Source organism: Callithrix jacchus, chromosome 3, assembly GCF_049354715.1.
Source record: "Callithrix jacchus isolate 240 chromosome 3, calJac240_pri, whole genome shotgun sequence".
Lineage (NCBI taxonomy): Eukaryota > Metazoa > Chordata > Mammalia > Primates > Cebidae > Callithrix > Callithrix jacchus.
This window is the reverse complement of record NC_133504.1, coordinates 51926969-51947181: the sequence shown is the minus strand read 5'-3', so window position 1 is coordinate 51947181 and position 20213 is coordinate 51926969. Positions and strand designations below refer to the sequence as shown.

General features: G+C 38.6%; 1 protein-coding gene across 6 annotated transcripts in view; it reads right to left on the bottom strand.

Moving 5' to 3' along the window:
* ANAPC10 (anaphase promoting complex subunit 10) overlaps positions 1 to 20213 on the bottom strand; it is a 175260-nt gene that overhangs the window by 131918 nt on the left and 23129 nt on the right. For all 6 annotated transcript variants that reach the window (XR_008480036.2, XM_054252891.2, XM_054252890.2 and 3 more), the window contains exon 3: positions 7160 to 7250. Coding sequence is in view for 5 of the 6 variants with exons in the window: in XM_054252891.2 (XP_054108866.1) it covers positions 7160 to 7250 (91 nt within the window). In the remaining variant the exon portion in view is untranslated. The remainder of the gene's footprint in view (positions 1 to 7159; positions 7251 to 20213) is intronic.

The window sequence follows — 20213 nt, the reverse complement described above, 5'->3', positions numbered from 1 at the left end:
ATATATATATAAAATAAAGAACTTTCTGTTCAGAGTGCTTTAAATGATAATGAAGTTTATTGTTATCAATGTTTTCATTCAACCCAGATTTTAGGAAATACAGGTATTTTTTTAATTTATGATTTATCTTTCATTATTAAACTATCAATCTTTATCTTTAAAATAAAGCAAACCAGCAAAATTTTTCAATATTTTTCTCAGCATTCTTGTGTCCTCTATTTCAATAAATTACTTTGTAACACAGAAATAATTTTGTATCATAAAAAATATTGTATAATTTTTATTACCATGATAAAAATGACAAGATACAACTTGTAGAAACTTTGATGAAGGCAGGCCAAACAAAAGCACAAATTTCGCTTTGTTCTTACTCGGCTTAATATTTCAGTATTTATTCTTTTAAATCAGCAAACAAGTACATTTTCTTGTTATATTTTTTCCTTCCCCTTCTTTACCTTAGGACTTTTTTCTCCTAACTGCCAAGAAAAATTACCTCTTTTTCTGGGGAGAAGGAGGGCTTTTTCCCTTCATTTATTTACATAATAGGTAACAGTTTTTAATATATTCTATTCAAATTTTTATGAAGATTATTTCTTTGTAGTTTTCTGCATGGCTGACAGAACAGTACATTCCTCCAAATGAAAATCACGACATGAAAATTTTCCAAATTAGATTTTCAATGTATGAGCCCTATGTGATACTTAATTGCTAATATGTCTGTTCTTGAATTTTGAAATATTTCATACTTTAAATTATGTTCATATTCTAACATTTAAAGCTATTTCACAAAAAAATCATTTAAACATTTAGCAAGTGAAGTATAATATATTTTAATTAGACCTAACCAGAACCATAAGCCCACAGGACTAAACATAAGATTAGAGGACCTTAACTACCTTAGGGTAGTTAGTTATAATCTAACTACCATCTATTTCAAATAGATATCCAGGTTCAAAATTTTTCTGACAGGTAACAACTATGACTATCAAGCAGATAAGTTATCTTTGGTCAGTTCCAACTTATACTAAGCCATAACTGGTCTTCATGTAGCTCTTACCTTTTAGATGAAGTTTTTTCTTATGAGGTGACACAGACACAAAAATCTAATTCCTCCACAAAGTATAAATCCTTCAAATTATGGAAAGAAAGCTACCATGTCCCTCAAAGTTTTCGGCAGACTGTATGTTCCAATTTTTTTTTTTTTATGGTTTGGCTTCAATCCCCTATCCTGCCTACTCTCTTCTTAGCACATCTTAGACCTTCTTTATCAGTGTTAGCAGGGGAAGCCAACATGGAATACAACACACTAGGAGGTCTTCATAGATTCTATGCTTCCCTTATTGCATCCTAAAATCATACTACCTTTTTTAGCAGCCACATCACACTGTTAACTGAAACTAAACTTACCGTCAACTAAAACTACTTAAATATCTTTCATACTTCTGGCTTTGTCCTCCTTTCCCATCTTGAGTTTATATTCTTCAGAAGGAAGGAGGAGATGTGGATTAAATGTAGAAAGATAACTTTATATTACATTTCACCAATTTGAAATATAATAGTTTATTATTTACTAATAAAGAGACTAGTACCTAATTGTCATTTTAATTTTAGCAACCATTTTAAGAAATAAAACTTTTCTTTAAAAAGAATCTCAGGGTTGATCAGAGCCAAAACAGCCAACTAGATGCAGCCAGGAAGAGCTTCATTCACCAACAGACCAGACCATCAAGAAGACAGGCATACTCTGAGCAGACTGTTGGAAGAAAGGCATTGAGAGTGGACAGAGGGAGGACCAAGCACACCCTGGGCTGAAAGGGAGTAAGCTGGGAACTCTGAACAGAGTTGCTGAGCACCAGGACTCATTCCTGGCCCTCAGCAGCTCCTGGGGAAGGAATTAGTTAAATAGGCATGGAGTAATCCACTCTCGCCATGAATCTCCAAAATTCTAGTTGAAGGAGGCCCCACAACCCCCAAGGGCATCTGAACCATCAGGGAGTGCTGCTTGGAGTTAGCAGGCACAGGGCCCCAGCCTGTGTGGAGCCCAGAGCGTTGGGCATGGGAATGGCTGCAGCGGACCACAGTTAGGGACGCCCATCTGCCATGGCTTGCCATGTACCTCTAGGTGGCTTTGGCCTTTGTTGACTCTTGGACCTGGACAAAATAGGGCTATCTTACCCATGAGATGGGGCCAGTCTGATCTGAGCACCCCCTTGTCTGCCAGCCTCTCCTAGTGTTCTTGCTTGGCCATGCCTGATTGCAGCACAGCCTCAGATGACCTATTGAGGTGCTTCCCAGTGGCCACTGCCACAGCTTTTTTAGCAAAAGACCCCACCTAACCATTAGAAAGCTTTTGCAAAGGGGCTGCTGTCAGCACACACTGCCACAAACATCCCCTGACTGCTTTGCCTACACCCCTCATTGGAATGTTGTTGCAGGCAGACTGAGAACACCGTGGCCCCTCCAGTACAGCAGTTGCTTATCTTGAAGAGCCAGAGAACAATGTTATGGGCCTGGACAGAGGCCCTCTGGATTACAGCATGTAACCCACAAGTGCTAAGCTGGGCCCTGGTACCTGGAAATCATCCAGAAACGAAGCCAGTCAACTAAACCCAACTTATATATAACAGTCAAACCCTCAATGACATCAAAGAAGATAAAAGCAAAAAAATCCCATCTAAAGGACAGCAACTTCAAAAATTAAAGGAACATCATCCCACAAAGATGAGAAAGAACCAGAGTAAGAATTCTGGCAAGTCTAAAAGCCAGACTGTCTTCTTACCACCAAATGAGCATACTAGTTGCCTAGCGATGGTTCTTAACCGGATTGAAATGGCAGATATGACAGACATTCAGGATTCAGAATTCAGAATCTGGAGAGTAATGAAGAATATCAAGATGCAGAAGGAAGCTGAAACCCATTCCAAGGAATCTAAGGAATCCAGTAAAACAAATCAAGAGCTGAAAATGGAATAGCTATTTTAAGAAAGAACCAAACTGATCTGATAGAGCTGAAAATCTCACTACAAGAATTTCATAATACATTCAGAAGTGTTAACAGCAGAATAGACCAAGCTGAGGAAAGAATCTCAGAGCACAAAGACTGGTTCTTCAAATCAATTTCAGTTAGACAAAAATAAAGGAAAAAAAATTTTTTTTAATGAGAAAAAATCTGAGAAATGTAACATTATGTAAAGAGACCATACCTACAACTCACTGGGGACCCTGAAAGAGAGGGGGAAACAGCAAGCAAACTGGAAAATATATTTGAGAATACTGTCCATGAAAATTTCCCCAACTTCACTAAAGAGGTCAACATTCAAATTCAGGAAATTCAGAGAACCCCAGAGTACAAAGAAGAGCTGGATTCCTACTGAATCCATTGCAAAAAACTGAGAAGGAAGGACTCCTCCCTAACTCATTATACAAAGGCAACATCACTCCAATGCCAAAACCTGGCAGAGACCCTGTAAAGAAAGAAATCAGGCCAATATTCTTGATGAATATTGACACAAAAATCCTCAATAAAATACTAGCAAACTGAATCCAGCAGCACATCAAAAAAGCAAATCCACCACAATCAAGTAGGCTTTATTCCTGGGATGTAAGATTGGCTCACATATACAAATCAATGAATGTCTCTCATCACATAAACAGAACTAAAAACAAAAACCACATCATCATCTCAAGAGATGCAGAAAAGGCTTTCAAAAAAATTCATCTCTTCATGTTAAAAATCCTCAACAAACTAGGTATTGAAGAATCATAATTCAAAATAATAAGAGCCATTTATGGCAAACCCACAGCCAACATCATACTGAGCAAAAGTTGGAAGGAAGCATTCCCCTTAAGAACCAGAACAAGACAAGGATGCCCACTCTCACCACTACTATTCAACATAGTTCTAGAGATCCTAGCCAGAACAATTAGGCAAGAGAAAAAAATAAAAGGCATTCGAATATGGAGAGAGGAAGTCAAACTCTCTGTTTCCAGACTCTATAATTCTATATCTAGAAAACCTCATAGTCTCTGCCCAAAGACCCCTAGATCTGATGAACAATTTCAGCAAAGCTTCAGGATACAAAATCAACAAAAGTCAAGAGCATTTCTATACACCAAGAACATCCAATCGGAGAGCCAAATCAAGAGCACAATCTCACTCGAAACAGCCACAAAAAAAGAATAAAATACCTAACCAAGAAGGCAAAAGATCTCTACAAGAATTACAAAACACTGCTAAAGGAAATCAGACACAACACAAACAAATGGAAAAACAACCCATGCTCATGGATAGGAAGAATAAATATTATTTTTTAAAAATGGTCATAACTGTCCAAAGCAATTTACAGATTAAATGCCATTCCCACAGAATTAGTGAACTATTCTAATATTCACATGGAGCCAAAAAAGAGCCTCAGGAGCCAAAGCAATACTAAGCAAAAAGAACAAAGTTGGTAGCATCACTTTACCCAACTTCAAACTATACTCCAAGGTAACAGTAACCAAAAGAACATGGTACTAGTACAAAAACAGACACAAAGACCAATGGAACAGGTTAGAGCACCAAGAAATAAAGCTGCACATCTACAACCATCAGATCTTCAAAAAAAATTGGCAATAACAAGCAATGGGGAAGGAACTCTCTATTCAAAATTGTACAGGGATAACTGGCTAGCCATTCGCAGAAGATTGAAACCAGACTCCTCCCTTTCACCATACACAAAAATCAACTCAAGATTTATAAAAGACCTAAATGTAAAGCCTACAGCTATAAAAACCAGGGTAGAACCTAGGAAATATCTAGAAATGCCTAGAACAGAGGACCTAGTAAAGACTTCATGACAAAAACTCCAAAAACAATTAAAACAAAAACAGAAATTGACAAGTGGGACCTAATTAAAATAAAGAGCTTCAGCACAGTGAAAGAAACTATTAACAGAGTAAACAGACAACTTAGAGAATGGGAAAAAATATTTGCAAACTATGCATCTGACAAATGTCTAATATCCAGAACTTATAAGAACTTAAATTTACAAGAAAAAAGCAACTCTATTCAAAAGTGGGCAACGGATATGAACAAACACTCCTCAAAAGTAGACATACAGCCAACAAGCATATGAAAAGATGGTCAACCTCCCTAATCACTAGAGAAATGCAAATCAAAACTACAATAAGATACAGTCAGAATGTTTATTATTAAAAAGTCAAAAAAAAAATAACAGATGCTAGTGAAGTTGTGGAAAAAAAGGAATGCTTATACATTGCAGATGGGAATATAAATTAGTTCAGCCGCTATAGAAAGCAGTTTGGAGTTTTCTCAAAGAATTTAAAACATAACTACTATTGGACCAAGCAATTCCATTACTGGATATACATCCAAAGGGATTTAAATAATTCTACCATAAGACCAATGCACACATATGTTCATTGCAGCATTATTCATAACACCAAAGACATGGAATCAACTGAGATGCCTATTAACAGTGGACTGGATAAAGAAAATATGGTACATATACACCATGAAACACCACACAATCATAAAAAGAATGAAATCATGTCCTCTGCAGCAGCATGGATGCAGTTGGAGGCCAAAGTCCTAAGAAAACACAGGAACAGAAAACCAAATATTGCATGTTTTCATTTATAAGTGGAAACTAAAAACTGAATATATTGTTGGGCACAGCGGCTCACACCTATAATCTCAACATTTTGGGAGGCCGAGGCAGGTGGATCACCTGAAGTCAGGAATTTGAGACCAGCCTGGCCAACGCCGTGAAACCTCACCTCTACAAAAATTAGCCAAGCGTTGTGGTGGGTGCCTATAATCCCAGCTACTTAGGAGGCTGAGGCAGGAGAATTGCTTGAACCAGGAGGCAGAGGTTGCAGTGAGCAGAGATGACGCCACTGCACTCCAGCCTGGGTGACAGAGTAAAACTCCATCTCAAAAAAAAACAAAATAAAAAAAAATTGAATACATATAGATACAAAATAGAGGATAACAGACATATGTACCTGCTTGAGGTGAAGAAAAGGAAGGTGAGGACCAAAAAACTGCCTATCAGGTACTACGCTTACTACCTGAGTGACGAAATAATTTCTACACCAAACCCCAGCGAAATGTAATTTATCCATGTAACCAACCTGCACATGTACTCTCTTAAGCTAAAATAAAAGTCAGAAGGAAAATAAATAAATCCGGCTTAACATCTGCTTTTGTAAGAGAAATTTTAATTAGATTTAATTTTATCATTAATTAGATTTAATTCTGTCATTATGCACCGTGTAGGGTCGTCTTTGTGCTATAACAGTGGAACTGAGCACTGTAGCTGCAAAACAGATCAGATGGCCCACAAAGTCTAAAATACTTACTGTCTGGCTTGTTGAAAGTTTGCTGACTTGTATTCTAGGATGATAAAAAAACAAATAACTAAAAATACAATGCTATAGAATGATAAAATAGATGGTATAAATAGAACAAGAGTTAACTGGTTTCCAAGTACATCAATAAATTCAGCCACACCCAGTAGTTCATGCCTGGAACGCCAGCATTTTGGGAGGCTGAGGTGGTAGGAATTCTTGAGGCCAGGAGTTTGAGACCAGCCTGGCCAACAAAGTGAGACCTTGTCTCTATTTAAAATTTTTAAAATTTGGTAAGTAAATTTAAAGCACTGACAAACATGGCTGTTTTCCTTTCCTGTCAAAAAAGCATTTTCAAAAAGGAAAATGACCTTAGAAGTTCTAAGTTAAAAAAAAAATTTTTTTTCAAATAAAAGTAAAAATTTGAAAAGTTATATGAACACTCCATCACTAAAAAACTTACCATCAACATTCCAGTTTTACTTAATATGATACATTAAGGCACTGTGTTGGGCCATAAGCAAATCATATTTTTCTGAAAGCACCTTCAAAAAATAAATTATATTAAAAAGTATATTTGACAAACATCTACATAAAAGGAACTATGCAACATACCATAAGAAAATTCATAAAAAATAAGACAGAGTAAACTTAAAATGCTAACAACTGAACAGAAAAATAATCTCTAAGACTTCAGAGTTTAACAAGTTAAGTGTATTTATTCTCTATTTCTTTCATATTTATGTAAATAATTTCTTTGTCTGTTTACAAACTACACTAGTTGAAAAATTTGAAAATGTATTACCTGAATTGAATGTTCACTAAATGAGGCTGGGAACCATCTGATTGCCAATAGGTTTCTAGATTGTCATCTCGTAACTGATCCACTCCAAATCCTAAAAACACCAAAAGTGTCAATAAATACCTGTTAAAAAGAAAGAATTATATATGCAAAACATAAAATTAACATATGTATTTGTCCAGAAATTTTGATAAACAGAATGGCCAGGCCAGAAATGCTAAATTTATTTATTTATTTATTTATTTATTTATTTATTTATTTATTTATTTATTTTTGTAGAGACAGGGTCTTGCTGTGTTGCCCAGGCTGGCCTCAAACTCCCAGCCTCAAGGTATCCTCCTGCCGCAGCCTCCCAAAGTGCTGGGATTACAGGTATAAGCCATCATACCCAGCTGTGAAATTTAAATTAACCAGAATTCTACCCTTTTATTCAGAGTTCAAATCTTAGAGAAATATCACTTGCACATACAAAGCTTATATTAGGATCAAGTTTTTTTGTTGTCACCTTTTTAAAAAACATTTTCTAGGATATATTTTAAAGTACATATGCATTCAAACTCAGTTTCTTCAACTTTTTATAAACTAATAGTAAGAATAAGCCCCAATCCTACAAAATCCTCAAAAATAAACACTTTGTAATAAGTTCAATATGTTATACTTACTGAGACAAGAAAGACAACTCAGATATATTTTCAAACGGAATATATATTTTACAACCAAATGCTTCTAATTAAAATTCTGATTAATCAAAATTAAATTTACCCAGAATTCTATGCTCCAGCCATTCTAGATAACTGAAGTTGTACTATCCTGTGTTTTTTTTTCCTGATTAAAACCATAATAATTCATACTAATGCTACAAATGAACCTGATTTAATAGTCAAATATAGACTTTTCAATAAGAGAAATAAGTTTAACTTACGTTTCAATTTTTCACTATGTAATATATTCATTATGGAACAAATTCAAAAGGAGAAGAAAAGAACACAGTGAAAAGTCACTATCCCTCTACCATCTCATTCCTCTCTCAAAATACAATTAATGTTTTCAGTTTATTGCATGCTCTTTCACAGATACTATATGCATATAAAAGCAGTCACATATGTATTCTTTTCTTTCTCCTTTCTTTAAACAAATAATAGCACACAATAAATAGCTCTGCATGTTGCTGTTTTTTATTTTTACTTAACATATCTAGAGATTTTTTTCCATATGAATATTTATTACACATCAGTAAGTTAACAATAATAATAACAAACACTGATATCACATTAACTAAGTGCCAGACACATTCTAAACATTTCATATATGTTAAATAATCTAATATTATTAACTCACATAACTCAACATAAACAGCTTCCATAGTTTATAAGATTGTATAGTATACCACTGTCTGGAAATATCATAATTATTTAACCATACCCCTACAGAACATTTAGGTTGCTTCCAATGTTTTGCTATTACATACAATACTGTAATAAATACCTGTCTGTCTGTAATCTTTAAATATATGTTATTTCTAGAGACTAGATTTCTAGGACTAGAATATTGGGTCATTTGAATGTTTAATTTGATAAATATTGCCCAACTGTCCTCTAAAACGTATCCTCACCAAAAATGTAAAAGAATATCTATTGCCAGGTAGGAGGATCCAAGATGGCCAAATAGAAACAGCTCTGGAGTGCAGTTCCCAGCAAGAACAATGCAGAGGGTGAGTGAACACTGCATTTGCAAATGAGTTATTACTGCCCACAGACCAGGAGATTCCCAGGCTGAAAAGTGCCACGAGTTTCCAGCATGGTTGTTTCAGCCATGAAACAAAAACTCACACAAATCTGAGTGGCCATTTCCACTGATGCCTGGAACACCTGGGAGACAGAGCCACACATTCCACAGAAACAAAGAGGGCTGAAACAGGGATCCAGGTGATCTGGCTTGGCAGGTTCCACTCCCACAAAGACCAGCAATCTGAAACACTTGGGATTGAGAGTTTCACAGCAAGCACAGCTGGACCCAGGATGGTCCAGCTTTGTTGGGGGAAGGGCATCTGCCATTACCGAGGCAGTCTACCACTACCAATGTAGTCCGCCATTACAGAGGCAGTCTGTCTTTATTGAGGCAGACCGTCATTACCAAGGCAGTTCTAACTATTCCTCTATAAATAAAACCCAAGGAAGTTCACACAGCAGCAGGGCAGAGCCCACAGCAGCTCAGCAATGTCTCTGCTGGCAGACAGTGAATAGGCTACCTCCTTGCTGGGCAAGGAATCTCTGAAAAAAGGTAGCAGCATGTCAGGAACTTATAAATAAAGGCCCATCTTCCCAGGAGGGAGCAACCGGAAAAAAAGGTGATCATGAGTTCCGCTGCAACAGACTTAAACGTACCTGCCCAGCAACTCTGAATGAAACAACAGGAGCTCACAGCTCAACACTTGAGCTCCTATAAGGGACAGACTGTCTCCTCAAGCACCTCCCTGACCCCTGTACATCCAAAGAGTCACTTCATAAAGGAGACCTCAGGCTGACATATGGTGGGTATCCTTCAGGGACAAAGATAACAGAAGAAGAAACTGGCAGCAACCCTTACTCTTCTGCAGCCACTGCTGGTGATCCCCAGGGAAAAAGGGTCCGGAGAGGACCTCCAGCAGTCCTACAGCAGAGGAGCCTCACTGTCAGAAGCAAAACTAAAAAGCAGAAAAAAGTAACGCATCATCAACAAAAAGGACGTTACTCAGAGACCCCATCTGAAAGTCACCAACTACAAAAACCACAGGTAGATAAATCCACAAAGATGGGAAGATCCAGTGCAAAAAGGATGAAAACACCCAAAACCAGAATGCTTCTCCTCCTCCAAGGGATCACAACTCCTCACCAGCAAGGAAACAAAGCTGGATGGAGAATGAATCTGATGAATTGACAGAAACAGGCTTCAGAAGGTGGGTAATAACAAATTTCTTTGAGCTAAAAGAACATGTTATAACCCAATGCAAAGAAAGTAAGAACCTTGAAGAAAGGTTTGATGAAATGCTAACAAGAATAAACCTTGGAGAAGAATATAAATGACTTTAGGGAGCTGAAAAACATGACAAGAGGAACTTCGTGAATCATACACAACTTGCAAATTCCGAATCAACCAAGCAGAAGAGAGGATATCAAAGATTCAAGATCAACTAAATGAAATAAAATGAGAAGGTAAGATTAGAGAAGAAAGAGTAAAAAGAAATGAACAAAGCCTCCAAGAAACATGGGATTATGCAAACACACCTAATCTACCTTTGATAGGTGTACGTGAATGTGATGGAGATGGCAGGATCAAATTCACACATAACAATATTAACCTTAAATGTAAATGGGCTAAATGCCCCAATCAAAAGATACAGATGGGCAAATTGCATAAAAAGTCAAAAACCACCAGTGTGCTGTATTCAGCACACCCATCTCACATCCAAGGACATATGTAGGCTCAAGATACAGGGATGGAGGAAGATTTACCAAGCAAATGGAGAGCACAAAAAATCAGGAGTTGCAATCCTAGGCTCTGATAAAACATACTTTAAAGAAAGAAAGACCAAAAGAGACAAAGAAGGGCATTATACAATGGTAAAAGGATTAATGCAACAAGAAGAGCTAATGATCCTAAATACGTACACACCCAATACAGGAGCACCCAGATACATAAAGCAAGTTCCTAAAGACCTACAAAGAGACTTAGACTCCCGCACAATAATAGTGGGAAACTACAACAGTCCACTGCCAATATTAGACAGATCAACGAGACAGAAAATTGACAAGAATATCCAGGACTTGAATTCAGATCTGGACCAAGCAAATGTGATAGACATCTACAGGACTCTCCACTCCAAATCCACAGAATATACATTCTTCTCAGCACCACATCGCACCTACTCTAAAAATGATCACATAATTGGAAGTAAATCACTCCTAGCAAATGCAAAAAAACGGAAATCATAACAAACAGTCTCTCAGACCACACTGCAATTAAATTAGAACTCAGGATTAAGAAACTTACTCAGAACCGCACAACTTCATGGAAACTGAACAACTGACTCCTGAATGTTGACTGGATAAACGATGAAATGAAGGCAAATAAAGATGTTCTTCAAAACCAACAAGAACAAAGAGAATCTCCGGGACACATTTAAAGCAGGGTCTAAAGGAAAATTTATAGCAATAAATCCCCACATGAGAAGCAAGGAAAGATCTAAAATTGACACTCTTATCATCAAAATTGAAATAGCTAGAGGAGCAAAATCAAAAAAACTAAAAAGCTAGCAGAAGACAGGAAATAACTAAGATGAGAGCAGAACTGAAGGACACAGAGATATAAAAAACCCTTCAAAAAAAAAATCAATAAATCCAGGAGCTGGTATTTTGAAAAAAATCAACAAAATAGACCACTAGCCAGATTAATAAAAAAGAAAAGAGATAATAATCAAATAGATGCAATAAAAATCAATAAAGGGGATATCACCAGAGATTCCACAGAAATACAAACCACCATCAGAGATTACTACAAACAACACTATGCACATAAACTAGTAAATCTGGAAGAAATGGATAAATTCCTGGACACTTGCCTAAGCCTAAACCAGGAAGAAGTCAAAACCCTGAATAGACCAAAAACAAACACTGAAGATGAGGAAGCAATTAATAGCCTATCAACTAAAAAAAGCCCAGGTCCAGATGGGTTCAGAGTCAAATTCTACCAGACATAAAAAGAGGAGCCAGTACCACTCCTGAAACTATTCCAAACAATACAAAAAGAGGGAATCCTTCCCAAATCATTTTATGAGACCAACATCGTCCTGATACCAAAACCTGGCAGAGACTCAACAAAAAAAGAAAACTTCAGGCCAATATCTGTGATGAACATAGATTCAATAAAATACTGGCAAACTGATCGCAACAGCACATTAAACAGCTTATCCATCACGATCAAGTAGGCTTCATCCCAGGGATGCAAGGCTGGTTCAACATACGCAAGTCTATAAACATAATCCACCACATAAATCAAACCAAAGACAAAAACCACATGATTATCTCAATTGATGCAGAGAAGGCTTTTGACAAAATTCAGCAGCCCTTTATGCTTAAAAACTCTCAATAAACTAGGTATTGACTAAACCTATCTCAAATAATAAAAGCTATTTACGACAAACCCATAGCCAATACCACACTGAATGGGCAAAAACTGGAAGCACTCCCTTTGAAATCTGCCACTAGAAAAGGATGCCTTCTCTCACCACTCCTATTCAATAGAGTATTGGACGTTCTAGCCAGAGCAATCAGGCAAGAAAAAGAAATAAAGGGTATTCAATTAGAAAAGGAAGAAGTCAAATTGTCTCTATTTGCAGACAACATGATTGTATATTTAGAAGACCCCAATATTGCAGCCCAAAATCTGAAACTGATAAGAAACTTTGGCAAAGTCTCAAGATACAAAATCAATGTACAGAAATCACAAGCATTCCTACACACCAATAACGGCCTTAAAGAGAGCCATATCAAGAACAAACTGCCATTCACAATTGCTACAAGGAGAATAAAATACTTAGGAATACAACTAACAAAGGATGTAAAGGACCTCTTCAAGGAGAACTACAACCCACTGCTCAAGAAACTAAGAGAGGACACAAACAGATGGAAAAACATTCCATGCTCATGGTTAGGAAGAATCAATACAGTCAAAATGGCCAATAGCCCAAAGAAATTTATAGATTCAATGTTATCCCCATCAAGCTACCTATGACCCTCTTCACAGAACTGGAAAAAATTACCTTAAACTTCATATAGAACCAAAAGAGAGCCCACATAGCCAAGACAATTCTAAGCAAAAAGAACAAAGCCGGAGGCATCATGCTACCCAGACTTCAAACTATACTACAAGGCTAGTTATCAAAACAGCATGGTACTGGTACCAAAACAGAGATACAGACCAATGGAATAGAACAGAAGCCCTGGAGGGAACACCACACATCTACAACCATCTGATCTTTGACAAACCTCACAAAAACAAGCAATGGAGAAAGGACTCCATGTTTAATAAATGGTGTTGGGAAAACTGGCTAGCCATGTGCAGAAAGCAGAAACTGGACCCCTTCCTGACACTTTACACTAAAATTAACTCCAGATGGATTAAAGACTTAAACATAAGACCTAACACCATGATAGGAAGATGGCGCTGTGAGAACAACCCAGGATTGGAGTTCTCGTTGTGTCTGCGGAGAGGTGAGTCTGAGCTGCATTTCCAGACTAATCTTTGTTGCCCACGGAACGGGGAAATTCCCAAGTGAAGAGGAGACGCAGGATGCCAGGCAGATATTCCGCCTGGCGAAGCCGGCAGCCGGGGTGGCGGCGGCTGGCCCTACCCAGCACTCCCCACAGGGCGCGCTTGTCCAGGTGCCCCATTGAACCGGCAACCGGAGACGTGAGAGGGCTGGACTTGAGACTGAGCTAGACTTGGACAGTGGGCCAGCCCAGGGGATTGCAGGAACAGAGCGTTAGGGTTGGCCCAGTGGGACGAACAAAACCGCGATTTCAAACAAGCCCCGTGCAGACAGCCCGAGACGCTCTGAGGGGGAGGGGCAGCCACCATTACCGAGGCAATCCGCCCCAACTGAGATACACGCCCACTGCTGACGCAGCCTGCCATTGCCGAGGCAACCCACTACAACAGAGAGACTCAGCCGCAGGGCGTGGCGGAGAACAGCAGAACAGCAGAGCCAGGGCGAGCCTCACAACAGCAGGGCGGAGCCTTGGCAGGCAAACAGTGGCTAGTCTGCGTCCTAGCGGGGCAGGACCTCAATGGACATCCAAAAATAAAGCCCAAACCCCTCAACACAGAGCATTTGAGAAAAAAAAAGGGTTTTTTTTAACGAGCTCTGTTGCAGCAGAATCAAACATAGCAGCCTAACAGCCCTGAATGAACAACAGAGCTCACAGCTCAGCAATTAAGCCCCTATAAAGTACAAACTGTCTCCTCAAGCAGCTCCCTGACCCCTCTATATCCAAAAGACTGACATTAGGCAGGCACCATCCTGGGACAAAGATAGCAGAAAAAGAAACTGGTAGCATCCCTCGCTGTGCCACAGCTGCTAGAGGTGCACCCCAGACAAGCAGGGTCTGGAGCGGACCTCAGCAGTCGTACAGCGAAGGGGCTAGACTGGTAGAAGAAAAACCAAGCAACAGAAATACTTCATCATCAACATTCAGGGTGTCCACTCAGAGACCCAATCGAAAAGTCAGGAATTACGCAGACGACCAGCGGACAAATCCACAAACATGGGAAGAAACCAGCGCAAAAAGGAGGAAAACACCCGAAACCAGAACACCTCGCCTCCTAGAAAGGACCAAAACTCCTCACCAGCAAGAGAACAAAGCTGGACGGAGAATGACTGCGACGAAATGACGGAATTAGACTTCAGAAGATGGATAATGAGAAACTTTTGTGAGCTAAAAGATCATGTATTAAATCAATGCAAAGAAACTAAGAACCTTGAAAAAAGATTTGAAAAAAGATTCGAGGAAATGATAACGAGAATGGATACCTTAGAGAGGAATATGAATGAATTAAAGGAGCTGAAAAACACAATACGAGAACTTCACGAAGCATGCACAAGTTTCAATAGCCGAATTGACCAAGCAGAGGAAAGAATATCTGAAGTCGAAGACCAACTCAATGAAATTAAACGAGAAACCAAGATTAGAGAAAAAAGTGCAAAAAGGATTGAACAAAGTCTCCAAGAAATGAGGGACTATGTGAAAAGACCTAACCTACGTTTGATAGGTGTACCAGAAGGGGATGAAGAGAATGAATCCAAGCTGGAAAATACTCTTCAGGACATCATCCAGGAAAATTTCCCCCACCTAGCAAGACAGGCCAACACTCAACTGCAGGAAATTCAGAGACCACCACAAAGATATTCCGCAAGAAGAGCAACCCCAAGGCACATAATCGTCAGATTCAATAGGGTTGAAATAAAGGAGAGAATACTAAGGGCAGCCAGAGAGAAAGGTCGGGTCACCCACAAAGGGAAGCCCATCAGACTCACAGCAGATCTCTCGGCAGAAACACTACAAGCCAGAAGAGAGTGGGGGCCAATATTCAACATTCTTAAAGAAAAGAACTTTCAACCCAGAATTTCATATCCAGCCAAACTCAGCTTCAGAAGTGAAGGAAAAATAAAATCCTTTGCGAACAAGCAAGTACTCAGAGATTTTGTCACCACCAGGCCTGCTTTACAAGAGCTCCTAAAAGAAGCACTACACATAGAAAGGATCAACCAGTACCAGCCATTCCAAAATCACATTGAATGCTAAAGAGCATCAACATAATGAAGAATCTACAACAACTAACAGGCAAAACAGCCACTTCGCATCAAAATGGCAGTATCAAATTCACACATAACAATATTAACCCTAAATGTAAATGGACTAAATGCACCAATCAAAAGACACAGACTGGCAAATTGGATAAAAATCCAAAACCCATCAGTGTGCTGTATCCAGGAAACCCATCTCACATGCAAGGATACACAAAGGCTCAAAATAAAGGGATGGAGGAAGATTTACCAAGCAAATGGAGAGCAAAAAAAAGCAGGAGTTGCAATTCTCATCTCTGATAAAATAGACTTTAAAGCAACAAAGATCAAAAGAGACAAAGAAGGCCATTACATAATGGTAAAAGAATCGATACAAGAAGAAGAGTTAACGATCCTAAACATACATGGACCCAATGCAGGAGCACCCAGATACATAAGGCAAGTTCTTAAGGACTTACAAAAGGACTTAGACTCCCACACAATAATAGTGGGAGACCTTAACACTCCACTGTCAATACTAGACAGATCAACCAGACAAAAAATCAACAAGGATATCCAGGGCTTGAACTCAGACCTGGAGCAAGCAAACCTGATAGACATTTACAGAACTCTCCACCCCAAATCCACAGAATATACATTCTTCTCAGCACCACATCACACCTACTCAAAAATTGACCACATAATTGGAAGTAAAGCACTGCTCAACAAATGCAAAACAACTGAAATCATAACAATCAGCCTCTCAGACCATAGTGCAATCAAGTTAGAACTCAGAATTCAGAAACAGACCCAGAACCGCACAGCTTCATGGAAACTGAACAACTGGCTCTTGAATGTTGACTGGGTAAACAACGAAATGAAGGCAGAAATAAAGAAGTTCTTAGAAACCAATGAGAACGAAGACACAACATGCCAGAACCTCTGGGACACATTTAAAGCAGTCTCTAGAGGAAAGTATATAGCAATAAGTGCCCATAAGAGGAGAATGGAGAGATCCAAAATTGACACCCTATCGTCAAAATTGAAAGAGCTAGAGGAGCAAGATCAAAAAAACTCAAAACCCAGCAGAAGACAAGAAATAACTAAGATCAGAGCTGAGCTGAAGGAGACTGAGACACGAAAAACCCTTCAAAAAATCAATAAATCCAAGAGCTGGTTTTTTGAAAAGATCAACAAAATAGACAGACTGCTAGCCAGATTGATTAAAAATAAAAGAGAGAACCAAATAGATGCAATAAAAAATGATAAAGGGGAAATCACCACAGATTCCACAGAAATTCAAACCATCATCAGAGAATATTACAAACAACTCTATGCGCATAAACTAGTAAACCTGGAAGAAATGGATAAATTCCTGGATTCCTGTGTCCTCCCAAGCCTAAACCAGGAGGAAGCTGAAACTATGAATAGACCAATAACAAGGTCTGAAGTTGAGGCAGCAATTAAGAGCCTACCACACAAAAAAAGCCCAGGTCCAGACGGGTTCACAGCCGAATTCTACCAGACACACAAGGAAGAGCTGGTACCATTTCTTCTAAAACTATTTCAAACAATCCTAAAAGAGGGAATCCTTCCCAAATCATTTTATGAGACCAACATCATTCTGATACCAAAACCCGGCAGAGACCCAACAAGAAAAGAAAACTTCAGGCCAATATCCATGATGAACATAGATGCAAAAATCTTCAATAAAATATTGGCAAGCCGAATGCAACAGCAAATCAAAAAACTTATTCATCATGATCAAGTAGGATTCATCCCAGGGATGCAAGGCTGGTTCAACATACGCAAGTCTATCAATGTAATTCACCACATAAACAGAACCAAAAACAAAAACCACATGATTATCTCAATTGACGCAGAGAAGGCATTTGACGAAATTCAACAGCCCTTTATGCTAAAAACCCTCAATAAACTCGGTATCGATGGAACGTATCTCAAAGTAATAAATGCTATTTATGACAAACCAACAGCCAATATCATACTGAATGGGCAAAAACTGGAAGCATTCCCTTTGAAATCAGGCACTAGACAAGGATGCCCTCTTTCACCACTCCTATTCAATATAGTACTGGAAGTTCTAGCCAGAGCAATCAGGCAAGAAAAAGAAATAAAGGGTATTCAAATAGGAAAGGTGGAAGCCAAACTGTCTCTATTTGCAGACAACATGATAGTATACCTAGAAGACCCCATTGCCTCAGCCCAAAAACTCCTGAAACTGATAAGCAACTTCAGCAAAGTCTCAGGATATAAAATCAATGTGCAAAAATCACAAGCATTCGTCTACACCAATAACAGACTTAAAGAAAGCCAAATCAAGAGCGAACTGCCATTCGCAATTGCTACAAAAAGAATAAAATACCTTGGAATACAACTCACAAGGAACGTAAGAGACCTCTTCAAGGAGAACTACAAACCACTGCTCAACGAAATCAGAGAGGACACAAACAGATGGAGAAACATTCCATGTTCATGGTTAGGAAGAATTAATATCGTGAAAATGGCTATACTGCCCAAAGTAATTTACAGAATCAACGCTATCCCCATCAAGCTACCATTGACTTTCTTCACAGAACTGGAAAAAACCACCATGAACTTCATATGGAACCAAAAGAGAGCCCGCATAGCCAAGTCAATTCTAAGCAAAAAGAACACAGCAGGGGGCATCACACTACCGGATTTCAAACTATACTACAAGGCTACAGTAATCAAAACAGCATGGTACTGGTACCAAAACAGAGATATAGACCAATGGAACAAAACAGAGGCACCGGAGGCAACACAACATACATACAACTATACAATCTTTGATAAACCTGACAAAAACAAGCAATGGGGAAAGGATTACATGTTTAACAAATGGTGTTGGGAAAACTGGCTAGCCATGTGCAGAAAGCAGAAACTGGACCCCTTCCTGACACCTTACACTAAAATTAACTCCAGATGGATTAAAGACTTAAACATAAGACCTGGCACCATAAAAACCCTAGAAGAAAATCTAGGCAAAACTATCCAGGACATAGGAGTAGGCAAGGACTTCATGAACAAAACACCAAAAGCATTGGCAACAAAAGCCAAAATAGACAAATGGGACCTAATGAAACTCCACAGCTTCTGCACGGCAAAAGAAACAGTCACTAGAGTGGATCGGCAACCAACAGAATGGGAAAAAATTTTTGCAGTTTACCCATCTGACAAAGGGCTGATATCCAGAATTTACAAAGAACTCAAACAGATTTACAGGAAAAAAACAAACAAGCCCATTGAAAAGTGGGCAAAGGACATGAACAGATACTTTACGAAAGAAGACATATATGAGGCCAACAATCATATGAAAAAATGCTCATCGTCACTGATCATCAGAGAGATGCAAATCAAAACCACATTGAGATACCATCTCACGCCAGTTAGAATGGCGATCATTAAAAAATCTGGAGACAACAGATGCTGGAGAGGATGTGGAGAAAAAGGAACACTTTTACACTGTTGGTGGGAGTGTAAATTAGTTCAACCATTGTGGAAGACAGTCTGGCGATTCCTCAAGGCCTTAGAAATAGAAATTCCATTTGACCCAGCAATCCCATTACTGGGTATATGTCCAAAAGACTATAAATCGTTCTACTATAAGGACACATGTACACGAATGTTCATTGCAGCACTGTTTATAATAGCAAAGACCTGGAATCAACCCAAATGCCCATTGATAATAGACTGGATTGGAAAAATGTGGCACATATACACCATGGAATATTATGCAGCAATCAGAAATGATGAGTTTGTTTCGTTTGTAGGGACATGGAGGAATCTGGAGAACGTCATCCTCAGCAAACTGACACAAGAACAGAAAACGAAACACCGCATATTCTCACTCATAGGTGGGTGATGAAAAATGAGAACACATGGACACAGAAAGGGGAGTACTAAATACTGGGGTCTATTGGGGGGAAAAGGGGAGGGCCAGTGGGAGGGGGAGGTGGGGAGGGATAGCCTGGGGAGAAATGCCAAATGTGGGTGAAGGGGAGAAGAAAAGCAAAGCACACTGCCATGTGTGTACCTACGCAACTGTCTTGCATGCTCTGCTCATGTACCCCAAAACCTATAATCCAATAAAAAATTTAAAAAAAAAAAAAAAAAGACCTAACACCATAAAACCCTAGAAGAAAACCTAGACAAAACCATTCAGGACATAGACATAGGTAAGGACTTCATGAACAAAACACCAAAAGCACTGGCAACAAAAGCCAAAATAGACAAATGGGATCTAATTGAACTTCAGAGCTTCTGTACAGCAAAAGAAACAATCATTAGAGTGAACCGGCAACCAACAGAATGGGAAAAAGTTTTTACAATCTACCCATCTGACAAAGGGCTAATATCTAGAATCTACAAAGAACTAAAACAGATTTACAAGAAAAAAATAAACAAGCCCATTCAAAAGTGGGCAAAGGACATTAACAGACACTTTTCAAAAGAAGACATTTATAAGGCTAACAAACATATGAAAAAATACTCATCATCACTGATTATTAGAGAAATGCAAATCAAAACCACATTGAGATATCATCTAACACCAGTTAGAATAGCGATCATTAAAAAATCTGGAGACACCAGATGCTGGAGAGGATGTGGAGAAACAGGAACACTATTACACTGCTGGTAGGAGTGTAAATTAGTTCAACCAAGACAGTGTGGTGATTCCTCAAGGACCTAGAAATA